Source organism: Canis lupus, chromosome 21 (assembly GCF_011100685.1).
Source record: "Canis lupus familiaris isolate Mischka breed German Shepherd chromosome 21, alternate assembly UU_Cfam_GSD_1.0, whole genome shotgun sequence".
Classification (NCBI taxonomy): domain Eukaryota; kingdom Metazoa; phylum Chordata; class Mammalia; order Carnivora; family Canidae; genus Canis; species Canis lupus.
In genome coordinates this window covers 21,483,431-21,505,404 of record NC_049242.1, presented here as the reverse complement: position 1 = coordinate 21,505,404, position 21,974 = coordinate 21,483,431, and the positions used below count along the sequence as shown (strand labels likewise).

General features: G+C 38.6%; 1 protein-coding gene across 3 annotated transcripts in view; it reads right to left on the bottom strand.

Moving 5' to 3' along the window:
• PAK1 (p21 (RAC1) activated kinase 1) overlaps positions 1-21,974 on the bottom strand; it is a 144,826-nt gene that overhangs the window by 20,100 nt on the left and 102,752 nt on the right. For all 3 annotated transcript variants that reach the window (XM_038568521.1, XM_038568520.1, XM_038568519.1), the window contains exons 6-9: positions 10,843-10,959; positions 9,087-9,261; positions 6,758-6,821; positions 3,177-3,225 (exon numbers count right to left, since the gene is read on the bottom strand). In XM_038568521.1, the coding sequence (XP_038424449.1) occupies positions 3,177-3,225; positions 6,758-6,821; positions 9,087-9,261; positions 10,843-10,959 (405 nt within the window). The remainder of the gene's footprint in view (positions 1-3,176; positions 3,226-6,757; positions 6,822-9,086; positions 9,262-10,842; positions 10,960-21,974) is intronic.

The following is a 21,974-nucleotide window of genomic DNA, read 5'->3' as shown; positions in this document are numbered from 1 at the left end:
TCATGATCTTCCTTCCCACTGTATTCCTTCACATACTCTGTGATCTGATCTTCTCTCCACCTGGAGTACCTTGCATCTCTAGAAGCTTGAGAGGTCATTTGAAAATTCAGAATCCCTGATGCAAAGCACAAGACCCAACACACAGTGGGCGCAGCAAATATTTGTGGAAACAAAAAGGAAAAGAACAACAAGAATGACAACATCAACAGCAGCAACAGCAAAAACCAACCACCTTCCCACCAACACTGTTAATCCAACACTTACTGTGTGCCAGGTGCTATGTGAACTTTCATCTCAGTAAAAGCTAAAAACAACCCTCCAAGTAAAAATCATTATCTGTATTTTCAGGTAAGGAAATTAAGACTAAGACTTCTAAGAAAATTGCCCAATGTCATAATCAATGTCCTTGGGTCCATATGACTCCAAAGTCTCTTCTAGTTTCTTCTACCTATTAAACACAATCCCTCTAAAAATGGGCTTGAAAAGTAAATGTATAACTGGAAGACTTCCTGCCACTAACATGCTAATCTTCTGACAGACAATAGTTCTGCGCCCTTCCCAGGAGGATAACTCCCAATAAGCACTCACTCACAAGACTGCAAGCATATTGCCACTAAAGACTTATACTCCCTGGGGCAGGAAATGAAGTCTTCTTGACCACACTGCATTAGCCACACTAATGGACTTGCTTCCATTCATAGTTTTGTAACCACAAGGCAGGCATGTAGTAAAGTCAAGTTTCTGTTTCCTGTGGCCAACTTCTCACACATGCAGGCTCCAGGCCTTTCCAGGAACTGTCTATCACCAGCCTGTCTCCCATCAAGGGCTATAGGGTCCCAGAGGCCAGAAACATGACAAGGGGCCCTAGTACCTAACCTTAGCTCTGCTGTCGCTTTGCGGTACGGAGAGTACAGGTTTAGGTTTTAGAATCAAGATTCTAACCCAGTCCTTGCTAATTGCTGGTAGTGTAAATCTGCAAATGTTATTTAAACTCCCTGAGCTTCATATTCCTCATCAGTAAAAAGGAAATAATATTACCTATCTCACAGGGTTCTTTTTAGGATTGGTATAACCATTTCTTTTCTATCTCTGCCTTCAATTCACCATGTTTAAACTAGCACAATGATACAATCCATCATTACTTTAATGCAGGGTCTAGTCCTCCAATCTGTTCTCCACACTACTTTTACAAGTACTCAATGGAAAGCATGGTCTCTGACACTTATATATGATTTTAATGTCTGCATGCCTGCAAAGGACTCAATATTTCACATAGTTCTCAGCACAAAGCATGGCATAAGACATATCTTCAACAATTGCTTTGTGGAACAAGTAAAAACTAATAAATATGTAATTTTTCAGTGTATGTAATACATATATAACTTTAATTCTTAAAATTAATATGTAATTTTTCAGTGTATATAATACACATATAACTTTAATTCTTAAAATTTATTATGTATTTTCACATGCATTGCTTTACTGAATTCTTTCAACACTTTTGGTAGGCGTATGTTATCATACACATTTTATAAATAAGATTTAGGCTCAGAGAAGTCAAATGACTTGTCTAAAATTATTTAAGTAATGGTAAGCATCTAGGTTGTTGAATTCTCATCTCAAAGAATAATGAATAAATCCTTAACCATAATAATGATTTTTCTTTAAAAAGCTGACTCAAAAAAAACAAAAACAAAAAAAAAAAAAAAAAAAAAAAAAAAAAAAGCTGACTCACCCTCAACAGAGCCTCAATATTTGGTTTAGATTCTTATAAAAGACTCACAAGAACAAAGTGAAATATGTGCTATCCCTATTAACCATGTCTTCTCCAGTATACCAGGGAGTTTCAATCATCAAACATACACAAGCAAGTCCTAGTAACCTCTCTCTGAAGAGCCCAACTCTATCACAGGAACAGGAAGTCTCTCTCACAACCTCTCAGTCCTAGTACCTTATGAACTAAGAACTTCCTTAGGCAGCTACCATCCACAGCACACCTGCCAACATTCCTCCTCTGCAACCAAAGAATAGAATACAAGAAACCTCAAGTACTCTATATTCCCTCATGGCTTCCTTCCACTGAAGATCTTGGGTCGGCAGGCCTTAGCAATAAAATCAAAGCTCTCCAAGCTTAATGAAATGAAAGAGACAAAGAGATGCCTCCAAATAAGGACTTCAATGTCTACTGGAATCCTGGGCACAGACTAATGAAAGGACCACTGGATTAGGAGTCAGAAGACATGTACTTAAATCTCTTCTACATCAGAGGTGCCTGGGTGGCTCAATCAGTTGAGTGCCTGACTCTTCGGCTCAGGTCATGATCTCAGGGTGATGGAATTGAGCCTCAAGTCAGGCTCTATGCTTGGCATGGGGTCCGCTTGGGATTCTCTCTCTGCCCCTCCTCCCTCCACGCACCTGCTTGCTCTTTAAATAAATAAAAATCTTTAAAGAAAAATAAATTTAAATCTCTCCTACATCAGATTTCTCTACCAAACACCAAACTGGTATAAATAATCATCAGAACATGAAAGACTCCTAACTCTGGGAAATGAACTAGGGGTGGTGGAAGGGGAGGTGGGCGGGGGGTGGGGGTGACTGGGTGATGGGCACTGAGGTGGGCACTTGACGGGATGAGCACTGGGTGTTATTCTATATGTTATCAAATTGAACACCAATAAAAAATAAATTTATATAAAAAAATAATAATCATCCACTAGGCAGTTCCACAAGATGGTCTCTCAGGCAGTATTCAACTTCTTCAAATCCATACCTCCACCTTTTTACTTTCTCTTTGACCAGGATCACTGTGAGTCATCCTCACAGTCAATCAATCACCAAATTATATTATCAGTACCTCTCAAATCCAACCACTTCCCCCTATTCATACTATGCTACTGCCTTAGTCCAAACTATCATCCCTCACCTAGAATTACACAAAAACTACCTGACTCACTTGTTCCAAGCTTCTCTCCTCCAATCTGTTCTCCATATTGTAGCTACAGAGACCTTTCCCAAAATCTGTAAGTCTCATCATGTTACTCCTCTGTTTAGTTCTAGTCTGCAACAGTTAGAAACTAGAAGTGTCCCTATTGAACTAAGAAGGACTAAAAATTAACTAAAAATAAAACAAAACCACAGCAGAACTGAAGCAGCAATAATTGGTGGTTAATACTCACCTCCTGTCCTGTGGCCACATCCATTGCAGTATACACAGTGCCTGAAGCACTGAACAAAAGGTGAGCAAAAGAGAGAAAAAAAACACAAAAATAGATATTAAATGAAGTAACATCTGTCAAATGTAGTTCTATATACAATCTGGCAATGCAAGTGTTAATTATAATAGCAGCAAAAATAATTCTCCCCAATGCCCTCGCCCCTACTCTATTTTCATATGTGAGAGGCAGTATGTGGTAGAAAGAGAATACATACAGGCTCTAGTGGCCATTAGACCTAAGTTCCAGTCTGAACTTCTACCTAGTACCTACTACTAGCTATATGATCTTGAAAGAGTTAATTTCTGACTTTCACTTTCCTCATTAGTGAAGATAAGAGATAAGAGAATATAAAAGAATTTAAATCAATTAGTTCATAAAGCACTTAGCCAAGTGCCTAGAATATAAAATAAGTCTTCAATATATACTAGTTTCTGGCTCTTGCTTCCTCTCCTCTTCTCTATCACCCTTGACAGGTTCCTTTAATCTCTTATGGCCTCAAATTCTTCATTTGTAAACCTTGGTTAGATCCATGGTTTTCAATCAGGGGTGATGAGGGGAAAGGGGCCCAAGGGAAATTTTCAGAATGAGGTCAGGGGGTGGCTTATATTTTTAGCAAAAAGGGGTATGGATTTCTAGGGTAACAGTAATGTTCTGTTTCTTAATGTAGGTACTGGTCACATGGGTGTGTTTATTTTTTAAAAACTCATTGAGTTGTACACTTCTGTATGTCGTAATTACAATTTACATTAAAAACTATAACTACTAAAAAAACAAAAAAAAAATCTCATGGTGCCTTTCCTGCTTTTACAATATGAACCTTTAGAACAGTGTTTTTCAATCATTTATCATATCAAGAGGAGACGTGAGTTTTATTTTGCAGTTTGTATTGTAAAATAGGTTTTCTTTTTTCCAACATAAAATATTGTTTTTTCAAAACGCATATGCCCCCAGAAAATCTGATAGAATTTTTACCCCATCCCCAAAGGTAAAAATAACCTCACTATACATATATATACACATATACACACACAGAGAAAGAGAGTAGGAGGAAGGGAGGCAAGAAATACTATGAATAATACTAGGAAAGCAATCATATCCATTCTAAATAACTCACATCACTTTATGCCTATAACCATGAGCCCTGTATATTGGTAGGTGACATGCAACAGTATATTAACTGTACATGCCATATGTCAGATATATTATGTGCAATTTGAAGAAATTTTGAAGTTTATGTATTACCAAAATGCATTCTATGCATGCCCTGAGATTATGTTATCCAGGAAAGTCAGGTCAATTTAGGGAGAAAAGTCACTTGTAAATATGCCTTGCAGCTAGAAATTATGGTCCCCAATTTCCATACCATCACTCTTTAGCTGGAAGCCTAACTACATGCCAGGGAATTGTGATCATAAGATATGGGCTATAAGAACTTGATTATTTGTATTGGCAGTTACCTTCTCATTGCCTGATTATTCTAACTCTAGCCATTTTCTTTCTTAAATCTGGTGCCTATCTTTCTACATCCATCGTCCCCCATCCTACCAGAAGCATCATTTTTAAACGGCAAAAATGCCCAGGCCCCAGGGGACTGGATATTTTGGGCCTATGTCTCCTTGATTAGAGGTCTAGAAGTCAGGCCCACTGGTTAATACTTGATTATTTTTACCTTGAAAAGACATGAATTCTAGGTCCAAACAAAACAAAACTAAACCTTCAGATCTTAAAGGGAAAAAAAAGCAAGCAAATATTATAATAGTACCAACTCATCATATTTGTGTCACATTTATTTTTTTTATTTTTTTTTAAGTAGTCTCCATGCCCAACACGGGGCTTGGACTCACAACCCTGATATCAGGAGTTGCATGCTCTACTGACTGAGCCAGCCAGGCGCCCTGGCATTTATATTTTAAAATCATGGAATGTGGAAACATCAGCATAGGTGCTTACTAAATATTTCATTCCTCCCTTAGCACTAACAGACCTGTCAAGTAAGCAAGGGAAAAACATTTTGCAGATGTTGCCTATTTATGGGCCTCATACATCTGAATGGGGTAAAAAAAAAAAAAAAAAGGTCAGAAGTTCTGGAAGCGAAAGGCTCTGAGTCCACAACCCCTCCCTTAAATTTACAGATGAAGAAACTGAAGTACAGAGATGGGACCTGGCTTGCCCACACTTGTCCATATACCTTTCTGCTACAGTCTTAATATCTTAATGTAATAGTAAAGGAAATGCCATCCCAGATTATTTTGAGGCAAGCAAAATAATTTCTCCTTGAGGTGTTAACTATTTTATACCAGTTCAGACTCACAAAAGCATGTCTAATAGGAAAAGCACTGAACCAGGAAAAAATAAGACCCACTCCTGTGGGTCTTCAAGGATTAAATTAAACAACAGATGTGAATAACAGATTTAAGCTGTAGAATGCTGTACAAATATATGATTATATAACGCAATACTTTTATTTTCAGAAGTGCTTGGATGTGTAAGAAAGAAAATTGAAACAGAAAATTTCAAAGACTTTATTAAAAACAATGCTTTCATTCAATTAACACTGATAGCTTTCTACAAGTCAGGTGCTTTTTCTTTCTGTTTCTTTTTAATTTTAGCTATTTGGGTAGATTTGTAAAAATCTCATTATTTTGCTTTTTTTCTTTTACAGAGGTATAACTTAACTAAAGTAATCTGCACAACCCTTCAGTGTACAACTTGATGATTTTTCAATATGTACACACCCATGTGTTCACCACTAAGATCATCCCCAAAGGTTTTTCATGCCCCTTCCCAATTCACATGCCCTTCTCAGACACAACCATTAACTATTAACTATTAACATAAATTAGTTTTGCCTGTTTTTGAACTTCATATAAACAAAATCATACAGTTTCTGTTCTTTTAGATCTGGCTTCTTTTGCTCAAAATAATGGCCAATTTTAAGACTTCTCATAGTATAATTTTTTGTCTCTTTCCATAGACATGAGATCTTTAAGACAGAGTTTGTGTCAGATCCATAGCTGTATTCATAGTGCCTAGCACATAAACAGGAACTCAGTTAAGATCTGGTGAGTTCAGTACACTGAGGGCAGCATGCAAGATACAGAGAAGAAATCAGAGAGCAGGAGACATGAATCCTGGCATGCACCTAGAATGACAGGTCCCATTACATTAGCAGAAGGGGTCTGCAGTTCTGAGTCTTCCATTTCACATTAGTGCTGGTAGGTCTCAGTGCCAGGTAAAAAGGGTTAATCTGAAAAAGCAGAGCTGTAATTTGGGAAGCAGGTTTTGTGCTAAGAAGATAAATGCTTTTTGCACTCTCACTGAAGGGTTATTTTTAGCAACATGGTCAGCTAATGGCACGTCTCTCATACTAAGCATAATTTTGCCAAACCTGAAGTCAGCCTAACATAACACCTCCAGATGGGTGAGAGATGAGGTAGAGAAAGAACGAAGTTTATGAGAGGCAAAACAAAAGCAAAATCATATACACCAGCATACCCAATTTTTAAGTAATTTCCCTAGGGAAAGAAAATGCCCCTACTAACCCTTGTCCAATCTTCTCAAACCGTGTATATTTCTTCTTAGGATCGCCCACACTCACTATGCTCCCTTTGAAAGAAACAGAGACCATGAATCATTTTTTTTTCCCAGATCAAGATACAAAACAGGCCCAATATTCCCCCAAACCCTGCAGCTGACAAGGATTAAAGAACTACCTCCAATTCCCAAAGCCACGCTAAGCAGGTCCTTAGCTTTTAGTTTTAAGTTGCAACCAAAAGTTTCATCTCCTTACTGCTTTTATTGACTGTATTTTTAAATTCATTCATTCAATAAACACTCACTTAATATGCTCACATATCATGTACCAAGCCCAATGTTGAATACTAAGAATAAAGGGATAGATGAGACATAGTTAAAACAGTCCCTGCTCTCAAGAAGCTCAATCTCAGGGAGGAGACAGAAAATTAAGCTTAAAGTTCCATGAAAATACAATTGTTGTAATACAGAAAGAGCCTTTCCCGACTAGAGAGGCTTCAGAAAGGAAGTGATTCTGGACGATTTTTATAGGGTAAGTAGGAGTTAGCCAAGGAAAGTTGAGAAGGGGTTACAGTAGGCAGTAATTCAAGTGCAAAGGCATAGAGGTGTGAGAGAGGTTAGGTTTCACAACTTGTACTCTAGAGATGGTGAAACTGAGGCCCACAGAAGGGAACATAATCCCCCCCACCCCAAAGGTCACACAGCAAACTGGTGTCAGGGCCTTATAAGATTAGGAGCTTGGTTTTTGGTCTCCCAGTCCAGTGTGTCCTCCCTAACACTAATTACTAAGATTTGATACTTTTCACATATACTATCTCATATGATTATAAATAAGAAAGGTATTAACATCCCTCTTTAAAAGATGAAAAAAAGGAAGCCCAGAGAACAGTAGGAAATTGCCCAAGACCCATGTCAGTGGCTGGACTGGGGCTTTAACCCAAGTGCCCTTACCTCTCATGCCAGTCTGCTTTTCACAATTTTATGTTCTAAGTATGACTGCTTTAAAATAAATCTGGTTCAGATAAAAACACTATATATAGGAATAAACAGATGGCTAGGTAAGTGGCTTTTCTTGCTTCATCATTTCGTAAGGGCTCTGGGCAAGGGCAACTTGTAAAAGAGTGAAATTAAAAAAAAAAGTCGGGCAGCCCCAGTGGCTTAGCGGTTTAGCGCCACCTTCAGCCTGGGGTGTGATCCTGGAGACTCGGGATCGAGTCCCACATTGGGCTCTGGGCATGGAGCCTGCTTCTTCCTCTGCCTGTGTCTCTGCCTTTCTCTCTCTCTCTCTCTCTCATGAATAAATAAATAAAATCTTTAAAAAAAAATAAAAGTCAAACAAGAATTATCAGGAAGACATTGAGAGCTGCTAAGCTAAAGAATCAGAAACCTAGGCTTTAGAGAGGAGCGCTAGTTTGTGGATTTGGCCAAATTAGTCACATCAAATCCTCTTTAGAAGTAAACAGGTACAAAGGATAAATTAAAGGCTGCATCAGATGATTTTTCTAAGCCCAAAGGTCAATCTAGTCCTTCCTTCTAGTATGAATTCTCTTGCAATTTACTGAAACACAGAAACAACCTACTCTAATATACATACCCCATTTCTGGCCACTAAAGAAAATAAAATGGAAGTTTCCACTTGAAAGCAAGAGGCAGCATGCTCTAATTACAACAGCATAACTTGGTCTCTGACCCCAGCCCTGTCACTGTCTTGGGTAGGGTATTTAGCATCCCTGAGCCTCAAATACATTAAACTGCAAAAAATGAGGATTATAATGTCTGTCTTCACAGGGTTAATATGAGGAATAAAGGAACCAAAAAAAAAAAAAAATCAAGAAAACACCTTGCTTGTCATTTGGTACCTAGATAGGCTCACAAAATGTTAGTTTTCCTTCCCTCTTTTCCTACAACCAAGATGGCAGAGCAGTCTTCTCCTAAGTCAATGGCAAGCATCAATAATCACAGCAATCTTTCCTACCAGGTATGGGTAAGGCCTCAGTCTTTCTCAACACAACATTCCACACTATTCCATTAGATAAAAGCTACTTTTCATCTCCATAACCGATGCCTACGGTTGAGAGATGCCTAGCTCGAAGTGAGCTGTCCACACTCCCCTCACATTTCTATCCTAACACAATATCCAATCAGGGTTGCTGAGACAGAGGAGGTAGGTGCAGGGGCAAGGTGAGAAGCCTACCTTATGTGGCTAAGATATCGAGCATAGCCAGCCAGCCACATAGACCAAGTCTAGGACTAGGATCCTTTTAGCAATGTTTTTCCATCTTTGTGCTCATTCAGTCACACACAAAACGCAAGTTCAGACAGCTACAAAGTGCTTACGTAATTTCTCCAAGATCTCCTCATCAGACATTTTGGGCTTCTTCTTCTGCTTCTCAGTATTCCGAGTCAGAGCATCTGGTGGAGTAGTATTATTCTCAGTAGGTGAAATAGGAGATGTAGCCGCATCCCGAGTTGGAGTAACAGGAAGTGGTTCAATCACAGACCGTGTATATACCTGTATTGTTGGTAAAAGAATTTGGTAAAGACAGTCTTTGTTAGCACAGAAAACACTCAGGAGCCTCTTATAGAGGTGTATTAGAACACCCACAGCAGAGCAAATCCCAATAAACTCATCTCTCCTCCTAGGTCAAAATCTATGTTCCTCCCCTCTGTGCCCAGGCCTATCCCATGTGGGTGAAATGGCCTTCCTTGTTCTCACTATACACAACACAAATTAGGAATTAACAATGTCTTTTTAGAAAGGAGTGCTATGAAGATCAAATTTATTAATTCATTTGTTCATTATTTACTGCCTTTCTGACACCTGCCCAGAACTATGTTAAGCATTATTAATACATATATATTTCCTCTGTTTTTGAGAAGTTCCTAGTTTAGTGAGAATTTTTTTTTTTTTAAACATTTTTATTTATTTATGATAGTCACAGAGAGAGAGAGAGGCAGACACACAGGCAGAGGGAGAAGCAGGCTCCACGCACCAAGAGCCTGACGTGGGATTCGATCCCGGGTCTCCAGGATCGCGCCCTGGGCCAAAGGCAGGCGCCAAACCGCTGCGCCACCCAGGGATCCCCGAATTTTTTTTTTTAAATGAACATGCTTGCAAACTGAAAAAAAGGCCATATCAATGTGAACTACCTTGACAAATCTCCAATTTTGAATCTTATTTTCATTAGGGTGACTTTGTGACCTATAGAAAGGGTGATTCCACAGATCCTGTTTGTAAGGTCTAATCCTAAAAGGTCATCTAAACCCCCTGGATTTTCCTCACACACTCTCCTATAGTCAGGCAACCAACTTCTGCTTGAATACCTTTCAGCCAGCCTTTTTTTTTTTTTTTTTGTATTATCACAGAGTTTAAGCCCTAGATCATTCTTTCATTATAAAGCTCTTGTCATAAACAAAGTCCAAACAAAGAAACACTAAAAGAGTATCATCTGATGACAGGTCAGTGCTCAGTGATGCTAAATCAAATAAAAAGCATGGGGACCAGATTGTGCAAAGTGAGGGCAGAGGGACTGTGGCTATGCTGAGATGCAAGAACCTCAAAAGAAGTTAAATAAAAATCGCTGCCAATATTCAACAACAAAATGCACTCCTGATGTCCAGCATATTAATAGCACTAATGTATTTATAAATTCCTATGGGTCTTTCAGTTTCATCAATGGTGTTCTAAGAGGTAGAATGCTACAATTTAACAGAGAAGAAAAGATCTGCAGCAGGCTAATTTGTTGCTTCCCAGGAGACTAGAATAACTTATGTTAGTCCTACACTAACATTAATTCTATATATCTTCCTGTCTGTGGAAACAGGCTAAGTAAACTAGGATTGAGTTGGTATAAACACCAGTTATCTAGGACACTTTGGGACTATCTGCAAACCAATGACAAATAAACATACCATTTCTTGTCTTTAATCATATAGAAAGTACTTTTCAGTTACGGTAGTTCTGTGACTTCAGCAGCTCTAAAATCCAAGGACCCCTACTAGAGTATTAAACCTCTAGGCCTCAGCATCAATCCCTCCCTCCCCCTGCAAGCTCTAGTAAATCCCAAAGCTGTCCACATCCCCAAAGACTCACAGATTTTGTGTGCTCTGGGCGTGGAGCAATCACTGGAGGTGGGGTAGCATCATCATCATCATCTTCATCTTCTGAGACTGGTGGCACTGCAGGGGTCTCAGACACTGTCTTCACATTCTGTACAGCAGAGAAAAGTCAGTTTCATCAGGTGTAGCTGACATGAGGCTTAAGCTACCAGGATTGCCAATCCCCAGAAGAAATCTCATCCTGATACCCCTTCTCAAACCCCTATCAGCCTCCAAACTCTCTACCTTTGAGCAGCCAGTCCAAGGAACTCAGCTTCCTTCTCTTCTTTTAGCCACTACTATCTACTCAGTCCCTTGCAGGCTTCCTTCTCCCACCCAAAGCCTAATTGTGGATTGGGAAACCAGCTTACAGATTCTCTATTTCCCTTCCCTAATCCAAACTCTGAAGGTAAGCTCACAGTTCTTTTTCTATGAACTTCACTCTCTACACTGAACAGGTAATAAAATACAAAATGTGGGAAAGGGACCAAAAGTTTGAAATTTTACAAAGCTTATCATTATAATTCCTTACTTCTTTCTGATATATAAATGGGAGTCTAGACAGGCTTTTGCCTCTTCTTTTCCTTTCTTTACCTAAACCTACTGGACCTATTATGTCATCAGGTACCCTTGTCTCAATCTGAAGATACAGAACATTAGGAGCCCCTTGCCTCAAGAGGACAGTAAGTTTCTCCCCAGACTGGATGCTGTCCATTTCACTAAACTTTTGCACTGTCCAAGAATGTACCTTATCAGCGCTACTAATTGAATCTGCTATAATCTCAGCAACTTGATTTTTCCATGCAAACTGTAACAAAGCTGGGTCAAGAGTGGCAGTTTTTAAGGGCAAGTCCAGGCACAAATTATCATACCATTACTGTTTATAACACAGATTCAAGAGGCACAGTAGCTCTAAAACATGAGATTTCTGAGTGAGATTAAATGATTACAGCATAGGATCAGAGAGGCAACAGGGATCTTTTAATATATACTGTCATAATTCAACTGCTTCAGATATTTTCAGAGCACCCATATTTTGTGCTCCACACGATACTGTAAGATAGATACTACTGACACAGAGGTACAAAGATGAAAAAGATGGTCCATGACCTGAAGAGCTCATTACCTGAGTAAGAGACAGAGAAAGAGAAAATTTCCTTCCTGCCTGCCATTTGGGGCCTCTGGAGAGAGGAAAGGCAGGAGTCAGAATGACAGGGCCTGGGCAGCCCAGGTGGCTCAGCGGTTTAGTGCTGCCTTCAGCCCATGGTGTGATCCTGGAGACCTGGGATCGAGTCCCACATCAGGCTCCCTGCATGGAACCTGCTTTTCCCTCTGCCTGTGTCTCTGCCCCCCGCCCCCCTCAGTCTCTCATGAATAAATAAACAAAATCTTTAAAAAAAAAAAAAAAAAAAAAAAAAAGAATGACAGGGCCTAAGTAAAGGAACATACCTAGTGGAATACTAGACAAGAGCTCCTGTGTGGGAGAGTGGTCTTTACCACATTTAACTAATAGTAAGAAAAGGGGAAAAAATGGCAATCTCACAGATTCTAACAGAACCTTTGGTACAGGGCATAACTTAAAGATTAACAGCTATATGTAAGCAACTAGCTTTGGTGATTACAAGCAATGAATCTATCCTCTTGGCTCGAGTTTCACCATTTGAGGAATGTGGAAGATTTGAGGGGTGACCTAAATCTCTTTCAGTTCTAAAATCCAATAGAGATCTTTCCCTGTCAAAGCACATATTCTGATATTTTTTTGCTCTAATTTCTTTTCTCCTCACTATTCCACTCAACAAAATTTAACTAGAAACCCAAAATGAGGGGATCCCTGGATAGCTCAGCGGTTTAGCGCCTGCCTTTGGCCCAGGGCATGATCCTGGAGTCTTGGGATCGAGTCTCACATCAGGCTCCGTGCATGGAGCCTGCTTCTCCCTCTGCCTGTGTGTGTGTGTGTGTGTGTGTGTGTGTGTGTGTGTGTCATGAATAGATAAATAAAATCTTAAAAAAAAAAAAAGAAACCCAAAATGGGAACAAAGTTACTCAGCAGCCCCTGGATCATCAGGTGGTGCTGGGACTCCCCAATGTATACTGTAAACATGGTTTAACAGGTTTGTCTGCTTCCTAAAACTGCAGAAAAGGGGATTTCATCATTTTCCTTAGCAACACATTCTGTTTTTCCACAGGTGATGGCTTTGAGTAGTAATGTTAACAACTACTAGATTCAAGAGATACAGGATTTTAACCCAGATTTTTACTTTTTATCCCTGTGTCCTTAGGCAAAGCTATCCCACCCTAAGCCACAGTCCTCATCTATAAAATGGGGATAATGACACCTCAGAGGGCTAAGGGAAGATAAAATGAAATGATGGGGCCATAAAAACACTTTGTAAGAGGTGCTAAGGAGCTAGAAAGATGCAAGGAATCAATTAAATTATCATTATGTCTAATAACCACAAACCTCTTTTTTAAAAAAGCCAGTGACTTCAACTCATCTATCTATTCATTCACTGTGTATCAGGCACTATTATAGGGTCTGAGGCTCTATTAAATAACAAAATAGATACAGTCCCTGGTCCTATGCTTGCATTTTAGAAGAAAATACAGTCAAAATTAATTACAAAAGTGCCAGATAGTAATAAGATATACATTTGAGAGTAGTAATTGATTAGGAGTAGGGAAATTTTATGTTAGTGTAGTCATGGAAAAGGGCTCTCTAATGAGAAGTCATATAAGCAGTGGCCTAAATGAATCGAGAGAGCAAGCGATGAGGCTCTCTGGGGAAAGAATATTCATGGCAGATGGAAGAAGTACAAAGATCCTGAGACGGAAACATGCTTGGTGTGTTCCAATACTTCTGGGAGATCTACTTCTGTTGCAAAGAAACGGTTACGATATAAAAACTGCTGAACTCTGGGTAAAAGCAGTAGGAACCTCTATATTTTGGCTCAGAGCTGCTTCCATCCATCCCACCCCAGCTTTGTCAGAGTGAGGGTTCTTCCAGGGCAAAGCAGGCTCTAACTACACCACCCAAAAGGACTCACTTTCATCTGGAACAGTGGACAATGCCCAGGTTTAGCAGTGCTGTCAGTGGAACTGACCTTCCAGAGGGGGTAGTAAAAGAGGCCAACTGCTCAGATCTGCTAGCCTGACACTGTAGTCCTGAATAGGCAAACACATTTCTGGCTGGGGCTGCTCAAAGGCACAGAAACAAGAAAGGCCTCACACTAGTCTTACAAGCTTTGCTGTGTGCATATACTTTAAAGATTCAAAGGAGCCAAGCAGAAAGTAAAAGCTGAAACAGACCTCAAAGAGATCTCAATAATTAATAGAACTAAAATAAAAATTAGCAAGGTTACAGAAAATTTGAGCAATACTATCAATCAATTCAACCTAACTGACATATAATGGACATTCTACCCAAGATCTGCAGAATACACTTTCTTTTCAACTACATATAGGTCATTCTTCAGGACAGACCATATGCTAGACTAAAAACCACATCATAAATTTTAAAGGATTAAAAACACATTAAATGTATTCTTTGACACCACAGAATTAAATTAGAGATCAAGAACAGGAAAGAGATTTCTCCAAAGAGATAAACAAATGGCCAATAACACTATCAAAGATGTGCTCAATATCTCTACCCTGCACAAATGCATAAAAATCAAAAAACAAATGAGATACAATCTCAAGTGCTCATCAACCCATTAGAATCAAAAAACATGAGTATACATATGCGCTAAATGGCTATAACAAAAACAGAGTACACAAATGAGGAAGAAACAAAAATTAGAACCCTCCTAATTGCTGGCAGAAGTGTAAAATGGTGCAGCCACTGTGGAAAAACAGTCTGGCAGTTCCTCAAAAGGTTAAACATAGAGTTGCCATATGACCTAGGAATTCCACCCCTAGGTATATACCCAAGTGAAAATGTACAGCCACACAAAATTCATACATGAGTGAATATTATTTATAGCCAAAAAGTGGAAACAACCCCAAAGCCCATCAACTGATGAATGGACTAAAAATGCAGTATATTTGGGGCACTGGAGTGGCTTAGTCCATTAAGCATGTGACTTCAGCTCAGGTAATGATCCCAGGATCCTGAGACTGATCCCTGTGTCAGGCTCCCTGCTTAGCAGGGAGTCTGCTTCTCCCTTTCCGTCTGACCCTCCCCTGCCCCGCCCCTGCTTGTGCTCTTGCTCTCTCTCTCAAATGAATAAATTAAAAATCTTTTTAAAAATATAGTATATCAATACAGTGGAATATTATTAGGACATAAAAAGTAATGAAGTACTGATACATGCTACAACATGGATGAACCTTGCAAACTAATGCTAAGCAAAAAAACTAGACATGTGTTGCAGTAACATTTATATAAAATGTCTAGAAGAGCAAATTTTTACAGACAGATCGATGGCAAGACATGGGAGCTTGAATGAACTATAAAAGGAAACAATGGAACTTTTCAAAGTGAGAGAATGTTCTAAAACTAGACTGTGGTGATGGTGAATAAGTCTAAACATTTAATAAAACCACTGCATTGTATCCTTTGGGATAATTCATCCAGAGGACACAAACATAGTGATTCCAAGAGGCACAAGTACCCCAATTTTAGAGCAGCAACGTCTAAAATATGAAAAGAGCCCAGATGTCCATTGACAGATGAATGGATAAAGACGTGGTGTAAATATACAATGGAATATTACTCAACCACCAAAAAAGAACAAAATCTTGCTGTTTACATGGATGAAACTAGAGGCTATTATGCTAAATAAAATAAGTCCGAGAAAGACAAATACCATATGATTTTACTTACGTGTGCAACTTAAGAAATAAAACAGATGAACACAGGGGAAAGGAAGGAAAAATAAAATAAGATGAAAACAGAGAGGGAGGCAAACCATAAGAAAACAATTATAGGAAACAAACTGAGGGTTGCTGGAAGGGAGGTGGGTGAGGGAATGTGGTAACTAGGTGATGGGCATTGAGGAGGGTAGTTGATGTAATGAGCACTGGGTGTTATATGCAACTGATGAATCATAAAAGTCTACCTCTGAAACTAATAATACAGTATATGTTACCTAAATTGAATTTAAATTAAAAAATTTTAAAACATTGCATTGTACAATCAGTATGGGTGAATTTCATGGTATGTAAATAATGCCTCAATAAAGCTACTAGTAAAAATTTTAAATTGTATGTAAAATTAAGTAGGTTCTCGTGATACATTTTAAATAATCTAAAAATATAAGGAATTAAAAGTAAATAGTCCATAGGAAGGCCTGGTAAAGATGGCAAGTTGAATATAGGAATCTATATCTCAAAATCTTACTAGAACTATAATAAAGAAATGGTCTTTTAAAGGAATTTAACCCAGAAGAATGAGGAGAACAGGAGAGAAGAGCAGCAAAAAATAAATAAAAATAAAAAGGAGCCAATGACAGATAGATAAGCCATTAACTAACTCAAGGAGGCTGAATCCAAAGCTGAAAACCAATCTATTTATGCAGCAGAATCCTCAAAAGGTACAGGAACTGGTAACACTATATACCTCTGAAACTGGAGATGAAGTAGAGAGGGAAGAGAGAATACTAAAGGCAGATTCAATGAAAGTTATTTAAGATGAAGTTAGATCCCTAAATCTCTTTCCCTACTCTATACCACTGTGCAGTTGCCCTCCCTACCCCTACCAGAAAACTGGAGGTCTATTCTCTGGAAGGTAAAACAGGTAATTTCTGAATTGGGGATGTCAGTAACAGTGAAATTTGGGAGTATATCAAAAACTGGGTAATTAAAAGAACATACTAATGCTGAGACACCTACCCCTCTTCCCTTTCTAGGCTCCTTGAACACTAGGAGTCAAACTCTTATTCTCAAAGCAGGAGATTACAAGATCCTTCTCTAAATTTTAAAGATAAAATATAGAAGGTTTCACCAAATGGTCCAGCTGGATTATTCTACAGTAAGACAAAAAACAAACAAACAAAAAAACAGTTATAGTGATGACTGCACAACTCTAAAAATTTATTACTTTTAAAAGTATATGTTTTACAACTGTATACTTATAATTCAATGCCACAAGCAATGAGCTTAAAATTCTATTAAGGGCTTTAGTATCCCAATCAATAAATATGGGCATATCCCTAGAATTACCAAATATCATGGGACACCTGGGTGGCTCAGTGGTTGAGCGTCTGCGTTTGACTCAAGCAAGGCATGATCCCAGGGTCCAGGATCAAATTCCACAGTGGGCTCCTGCAGAGAGCCTACCTCTCTCTCTGCCTATATCTCTGCCTTTCTCTCTGTCTCTCATGAATAAATAAATAAAATCTTAAAAAGAAAAAGAATTACCAAATATCCATAGGATACCTCTAACATAAAAGGAAGAAACCAAAACAAATAGGGGAAAAAAGACACTTGGAAAAACAGACTAGACACGGAGAAGAAAACATTAAAAAAAGAAAAAAATGCCTATCATTCATCTCAGGGATAATAAGGAAAGATACCAATTCTGGAAACAAGAATAGAATACTCTAATTTGGAAGTTAGATACTTTAACTTGGAAATTCAACATAAGAACAGAAATTAAAAATCAATTGACAGATTGAAAGATGAAGCTGGTGAAGTCTCCCAAAAATCAGAACAAAAATTAAGGCAAGGGAAATAACGACAAGAAAAATGAAGAAATCAGTCCAGGAGGTCCAAAAATCTAAATAACAAAAGTTCCAGAAAGAAGAAACACAGAAAACAGAAAAGAAGAAACCATCAATGAAATAAGTCAAGCAGGGGATCCCTGGGTGGCGCAGCAGTTTAGCGCCTGCCTTTGGCCCAGGGCGCAATCCTGGAGACCCGGGATCAAATCCCACGTCGGGTTCCCGGTGCATGGAGCCTGCTTCTCCCTCTGCCTGTGTCTCTGCCTCTCTCTCTCTCTCTCTCTCTCTCTCTCTGTGACTATCATAAATGAATAAAAATTAAAAAAAAAAAAGAAATAATCAAGGAAATTTCCTAGAACTGAAGGCTTGAATTTCCAAGGATGAAAGAGTTCGCAAAGCCTCTTGTAAGAGAGATGAATATAAGGATATAAATATGAAATTTCAAAGCAATGGTGACAAAGAAGATGCCAGAAGCTTTTCAAGTGAAAAAAAAAAATACGTCAGACACAAAGAAGCAGGAATAAAATGACTTCAGACTTCAAGAACCAATGCTGAATGCTAAATGCAAAAATGTAATGTTTTCCAAATATCGATGGAAAATTATTTTCAATCCAGAACTTCAGATTCAGCCAAAGTATCCATCAAATCTGAGGGCAGAACAGACATGCTCGATTTTGACACTTGGAAGGCATTAAATATTTACTTCCCATTTACTTTTTCAAAGCTCCTCAGAGGAGCTCCACCAAACTGCACAAGTAAACTAAAAATGAGGAAGGCATAACACAAAGAAAACAGCAACCCCAACATAGAAATGCAAAGGGAGGGCAGCCTGGGTGGCTCAGCGGTTTAGTGCCGCCTTCGACCCAGGCTGTGATCCTGGAGACCCGGGATTGAGTCCCACGTTGGGCCTGCTTCTCCCTCTGCCTGTGTCTCTGCCTCTCTCTCTCTCTCTGTGTCTCTCATGAATAAATAAATAAAATCTTTAGAAAAAAGAAAGGAAAGGAAGGGAAGGAAGGGAAGGAAGGGAGGGAAGGGAGGGAAGGGAGGGGGGGAGGGGAGGGAGGGGAGGGAGGGAAGGGAGGGAAGAAAGGAAGAAAGGAAGAAAGGAAGAAAGAAAGAAAGAAAGAAGAAAGAAAAATGCAAAGGGATTTCCAAGACAATGGTGAAGAGATATCCCAGAACAATTTAATTACAAGGATTTTAGTCCTATTTGACTTTTCATCTAATACTTGGGTAAAAATAATTTTTAAGGGAATAGTCTTTTTATTATTATTTTTTATTTATTAGAGAGAAAGAACGAGTAGTGGGGAGGGGCAGAGGGAAAGGAACAAGCAGATTCCCTGCTGACTAAGGAGCCCAATGCGGGACTCAGTCCTAAGACCCCAGGATCATAACCCAAGCCGGAAGCAGATGCTTAACCAACTGAGCCACACAGGCACCCCTAACAGAATAGTCTTAATCACCATCAACTCTGGAGGTAATTACTGCAACTACCTGTTTGCCTTTCAGAGATTATCTATGGGAGGTCAATCTGTATCTTCATATATCTTTATTTTGACCTCATACATTCTTAACTAGGCACAGAATTCTTGGCTTTAAATAATTTTTCTCATACCTCTGAAGATACTGTTCCTCTACCCACTACTGCTAATGAGGAACATTAGGTGTATATTCTCTTTGAAAGATCTGAAGATCTTTCTAATCTTGGGTCTCTGCAATTACCTGATTTAATAACTGGTATGCTCATTCATCTGAAGAGTCATGCTTTTCTTTGAAGAGTCATGCTTTTCTTTAACTGAGGGATTTACTTCTGTTATTCCTTTGATTATTTTTCCTGCTTTAGTGCCCCAGTTCTCTAATTCTTGAATATCCTTAAGTAATCCCATGTCCCTTATTCCCCTATTTTTCCAATGTTTTTATACTTTGTGTCATTAATCAATCTTAAATGCATTTTAATCCTTCTGAATTTCTGTAATCATTTTTTTAATTTCTAAGGAATCTTTTTCACCCTCTGGCTTAATGTCAGTATGTTTCTGTGGATGCAACATCTATAAAACCTCTGTGAATATATATTTTTTAAAAATTCTTAAAATTATTTATTTCCTCTGGGGTCAATTTCACTTTATTTATCTGATTCTTCTCTTTAATGTCTCAAGTATCTAGAGATCCTGGCTATTCATTCATACTTATTAGTAAAATAACTAGATTGATTAGCATATATAAGTAGCATGAGTTTCTTCTGCAGTTGTGTGTCTGTTTCTCCACTGTCCCCCCTCTTCTGAATGGGAGGTCTGATGTAGTCTATAGGTGAGTTATGGAGTTGGAATGTGGCTACTGGCGAGCATCACTTCAGGGTATGTTGGCATGGAAGAACATGTAGAGTTGAGATTCCTTTCCTCCCAGATATCAAAAGTGTAAGAAATTTCCTCTTGGGATGGAGAAATTTAATGTATTTTCTTTCACTGCAGAGCTACTCTTCCCTTTTCCTTTCTTTATACCTGTTGTAGAGATCTGCAGATCGGTAGTTAACTCAGGCTCTGCTCTGCTTCTCTCTCAAGCCCCTATACCTACAGCAGAAGTTCTCTTCAAGTAGGCGGTGTATTTTCTTTAGAAAATTATCTGGCTCAATCTTAGAATCAAAATTGTGCTACCTTTTGCTCACTGTAAGATGAAGACTGCTCTTGCTGTTTCAAATGCAGAATTTTAAATAATTTGCCCTTAAAGATAATCCAAGACTTCTTCCAGCTTCTATATTTTTTTTAAATTTATTTATTTATTATTATTATTATTTATTATTATTATTTTTTTTTTTTATGATAGTCACACAGAGAGAGAGAGAGAGAGAGGCAGAGACATAGGCAGAGGGAGAAGCAGGCTCCATGCACCGGGAGCCCGATGTGGGATTCGATCCTGGGTCTCCAGGATCGCGCCCTGGGCCAAAGGCAGGCGCCAAACCGCTGCGCCACCCAGGGATCCCCAGCTTCTATATTATATGTTCTCTCAGCTACTCTTTTCTTCTTAGGAATTTCTATTCCATATACTCTAAGCTGTGGTTTCTTCTGCTTTCATCAATTTAATCTTTTCTATCTTCCCTGAATTTCTGACAATGGTTTATTTATGTCCTGTTTTTGTTTTGAAGCACTGTTTTGTATTTATTTTTTTAATACGTCTTTTTTGAAATTAAGAAATTTGAGATAGCAAGAGAGATAGATACCTGAATTCATTTTAGCACTGTGATCCAATTTCCAGAAGAATCTTTCTTTTTTTTTTTTTTTTTTTTTTTTTTAATTTTTATTTATTTATGATAGTCACAGAGAGAGAGAGAGAGAGGCAGAGACACAGGCAGAGGGAGAAGCAGGCTCCATGCACCGGGAGCCCGATGTGGGATTCGATCCCGGGTCTCCAGGATCGCGCCCTGGGCCAAAGGCAGGCGCTAAACCGCTGCGCCACCCAGGGATCCCAGAAGAATCTTTCTAAATTATGTTAAATCTGTTTCTCCACTGTCCTCTCTCCTGATATAGGTCATCTCCTATATAAAAGACTTCCTTAGCTCAGCACTCAGTTCTAAGTCTTTAACTTGACACGATGAATCCTTAACTTGGCTTTTGTTCAAGCTACCTCAGACAAGAAAGCATTTCTCTTTTTACTGCCTGATATCTTTACCTCTGTCTACCTGATAAGATATTATAAATCCCTGTTTACATATTCTGATTCCTCACTAGATTGCAAGAACAAAGACCTTACCAGTCCTCGACTCCCCAACACCCAAAGAGCCTATCACATAATAGCTGTTCATTTTATAAATGAATTTTCAGGCACTAAAATGCTACAGAATCTGAAAGCCAGACCTCAAAACAATAAGCTACATGTAACAGAATTTTAGTGCTAGAAGAAACCTTAAAGATCACGTTTTTTTAAATGAACAAATCATTAGGACTAACAACTTTCTGAAAACCTCCCTGTACTACCAAACAGAATAAATCACTCTATCAAATATAACCACCATCATACATTATTCATACCTCTCTTGCAGCCCTCATCTCTCTAGCCTGCTGTTAATTTTTTTCTTCAAGGACTAAGATAGTGCATATTCATTTTTGTGTCATCAACACCTGGGCACTAAGAAGGTGCTAAGTAAACATTTATAGTATAAATGAATAAATGAATGCTCAGGAAAATGGAATTTTGTACTGATTTCTACTACTAATTTATTCAAGTCTAGAGAGTAAGTAACTTAATCTCTGAGTCTCAATTTCTTAACCTGTGTTATGGGAATAACAATCCCTTTCAATTATTTCACAAATTAAGTGCAATGATCTGTATGAAACCAATATGGAATATAATGATATGCTACCACAATGCAAACCATAATCCCCCATGTAAAACTAGTAAGGAAATACAGAATACCAATCACAGGTAAAAATGTTATGAATTAGGGGAGAAAATGTCCTTGACAGCCTGAGCG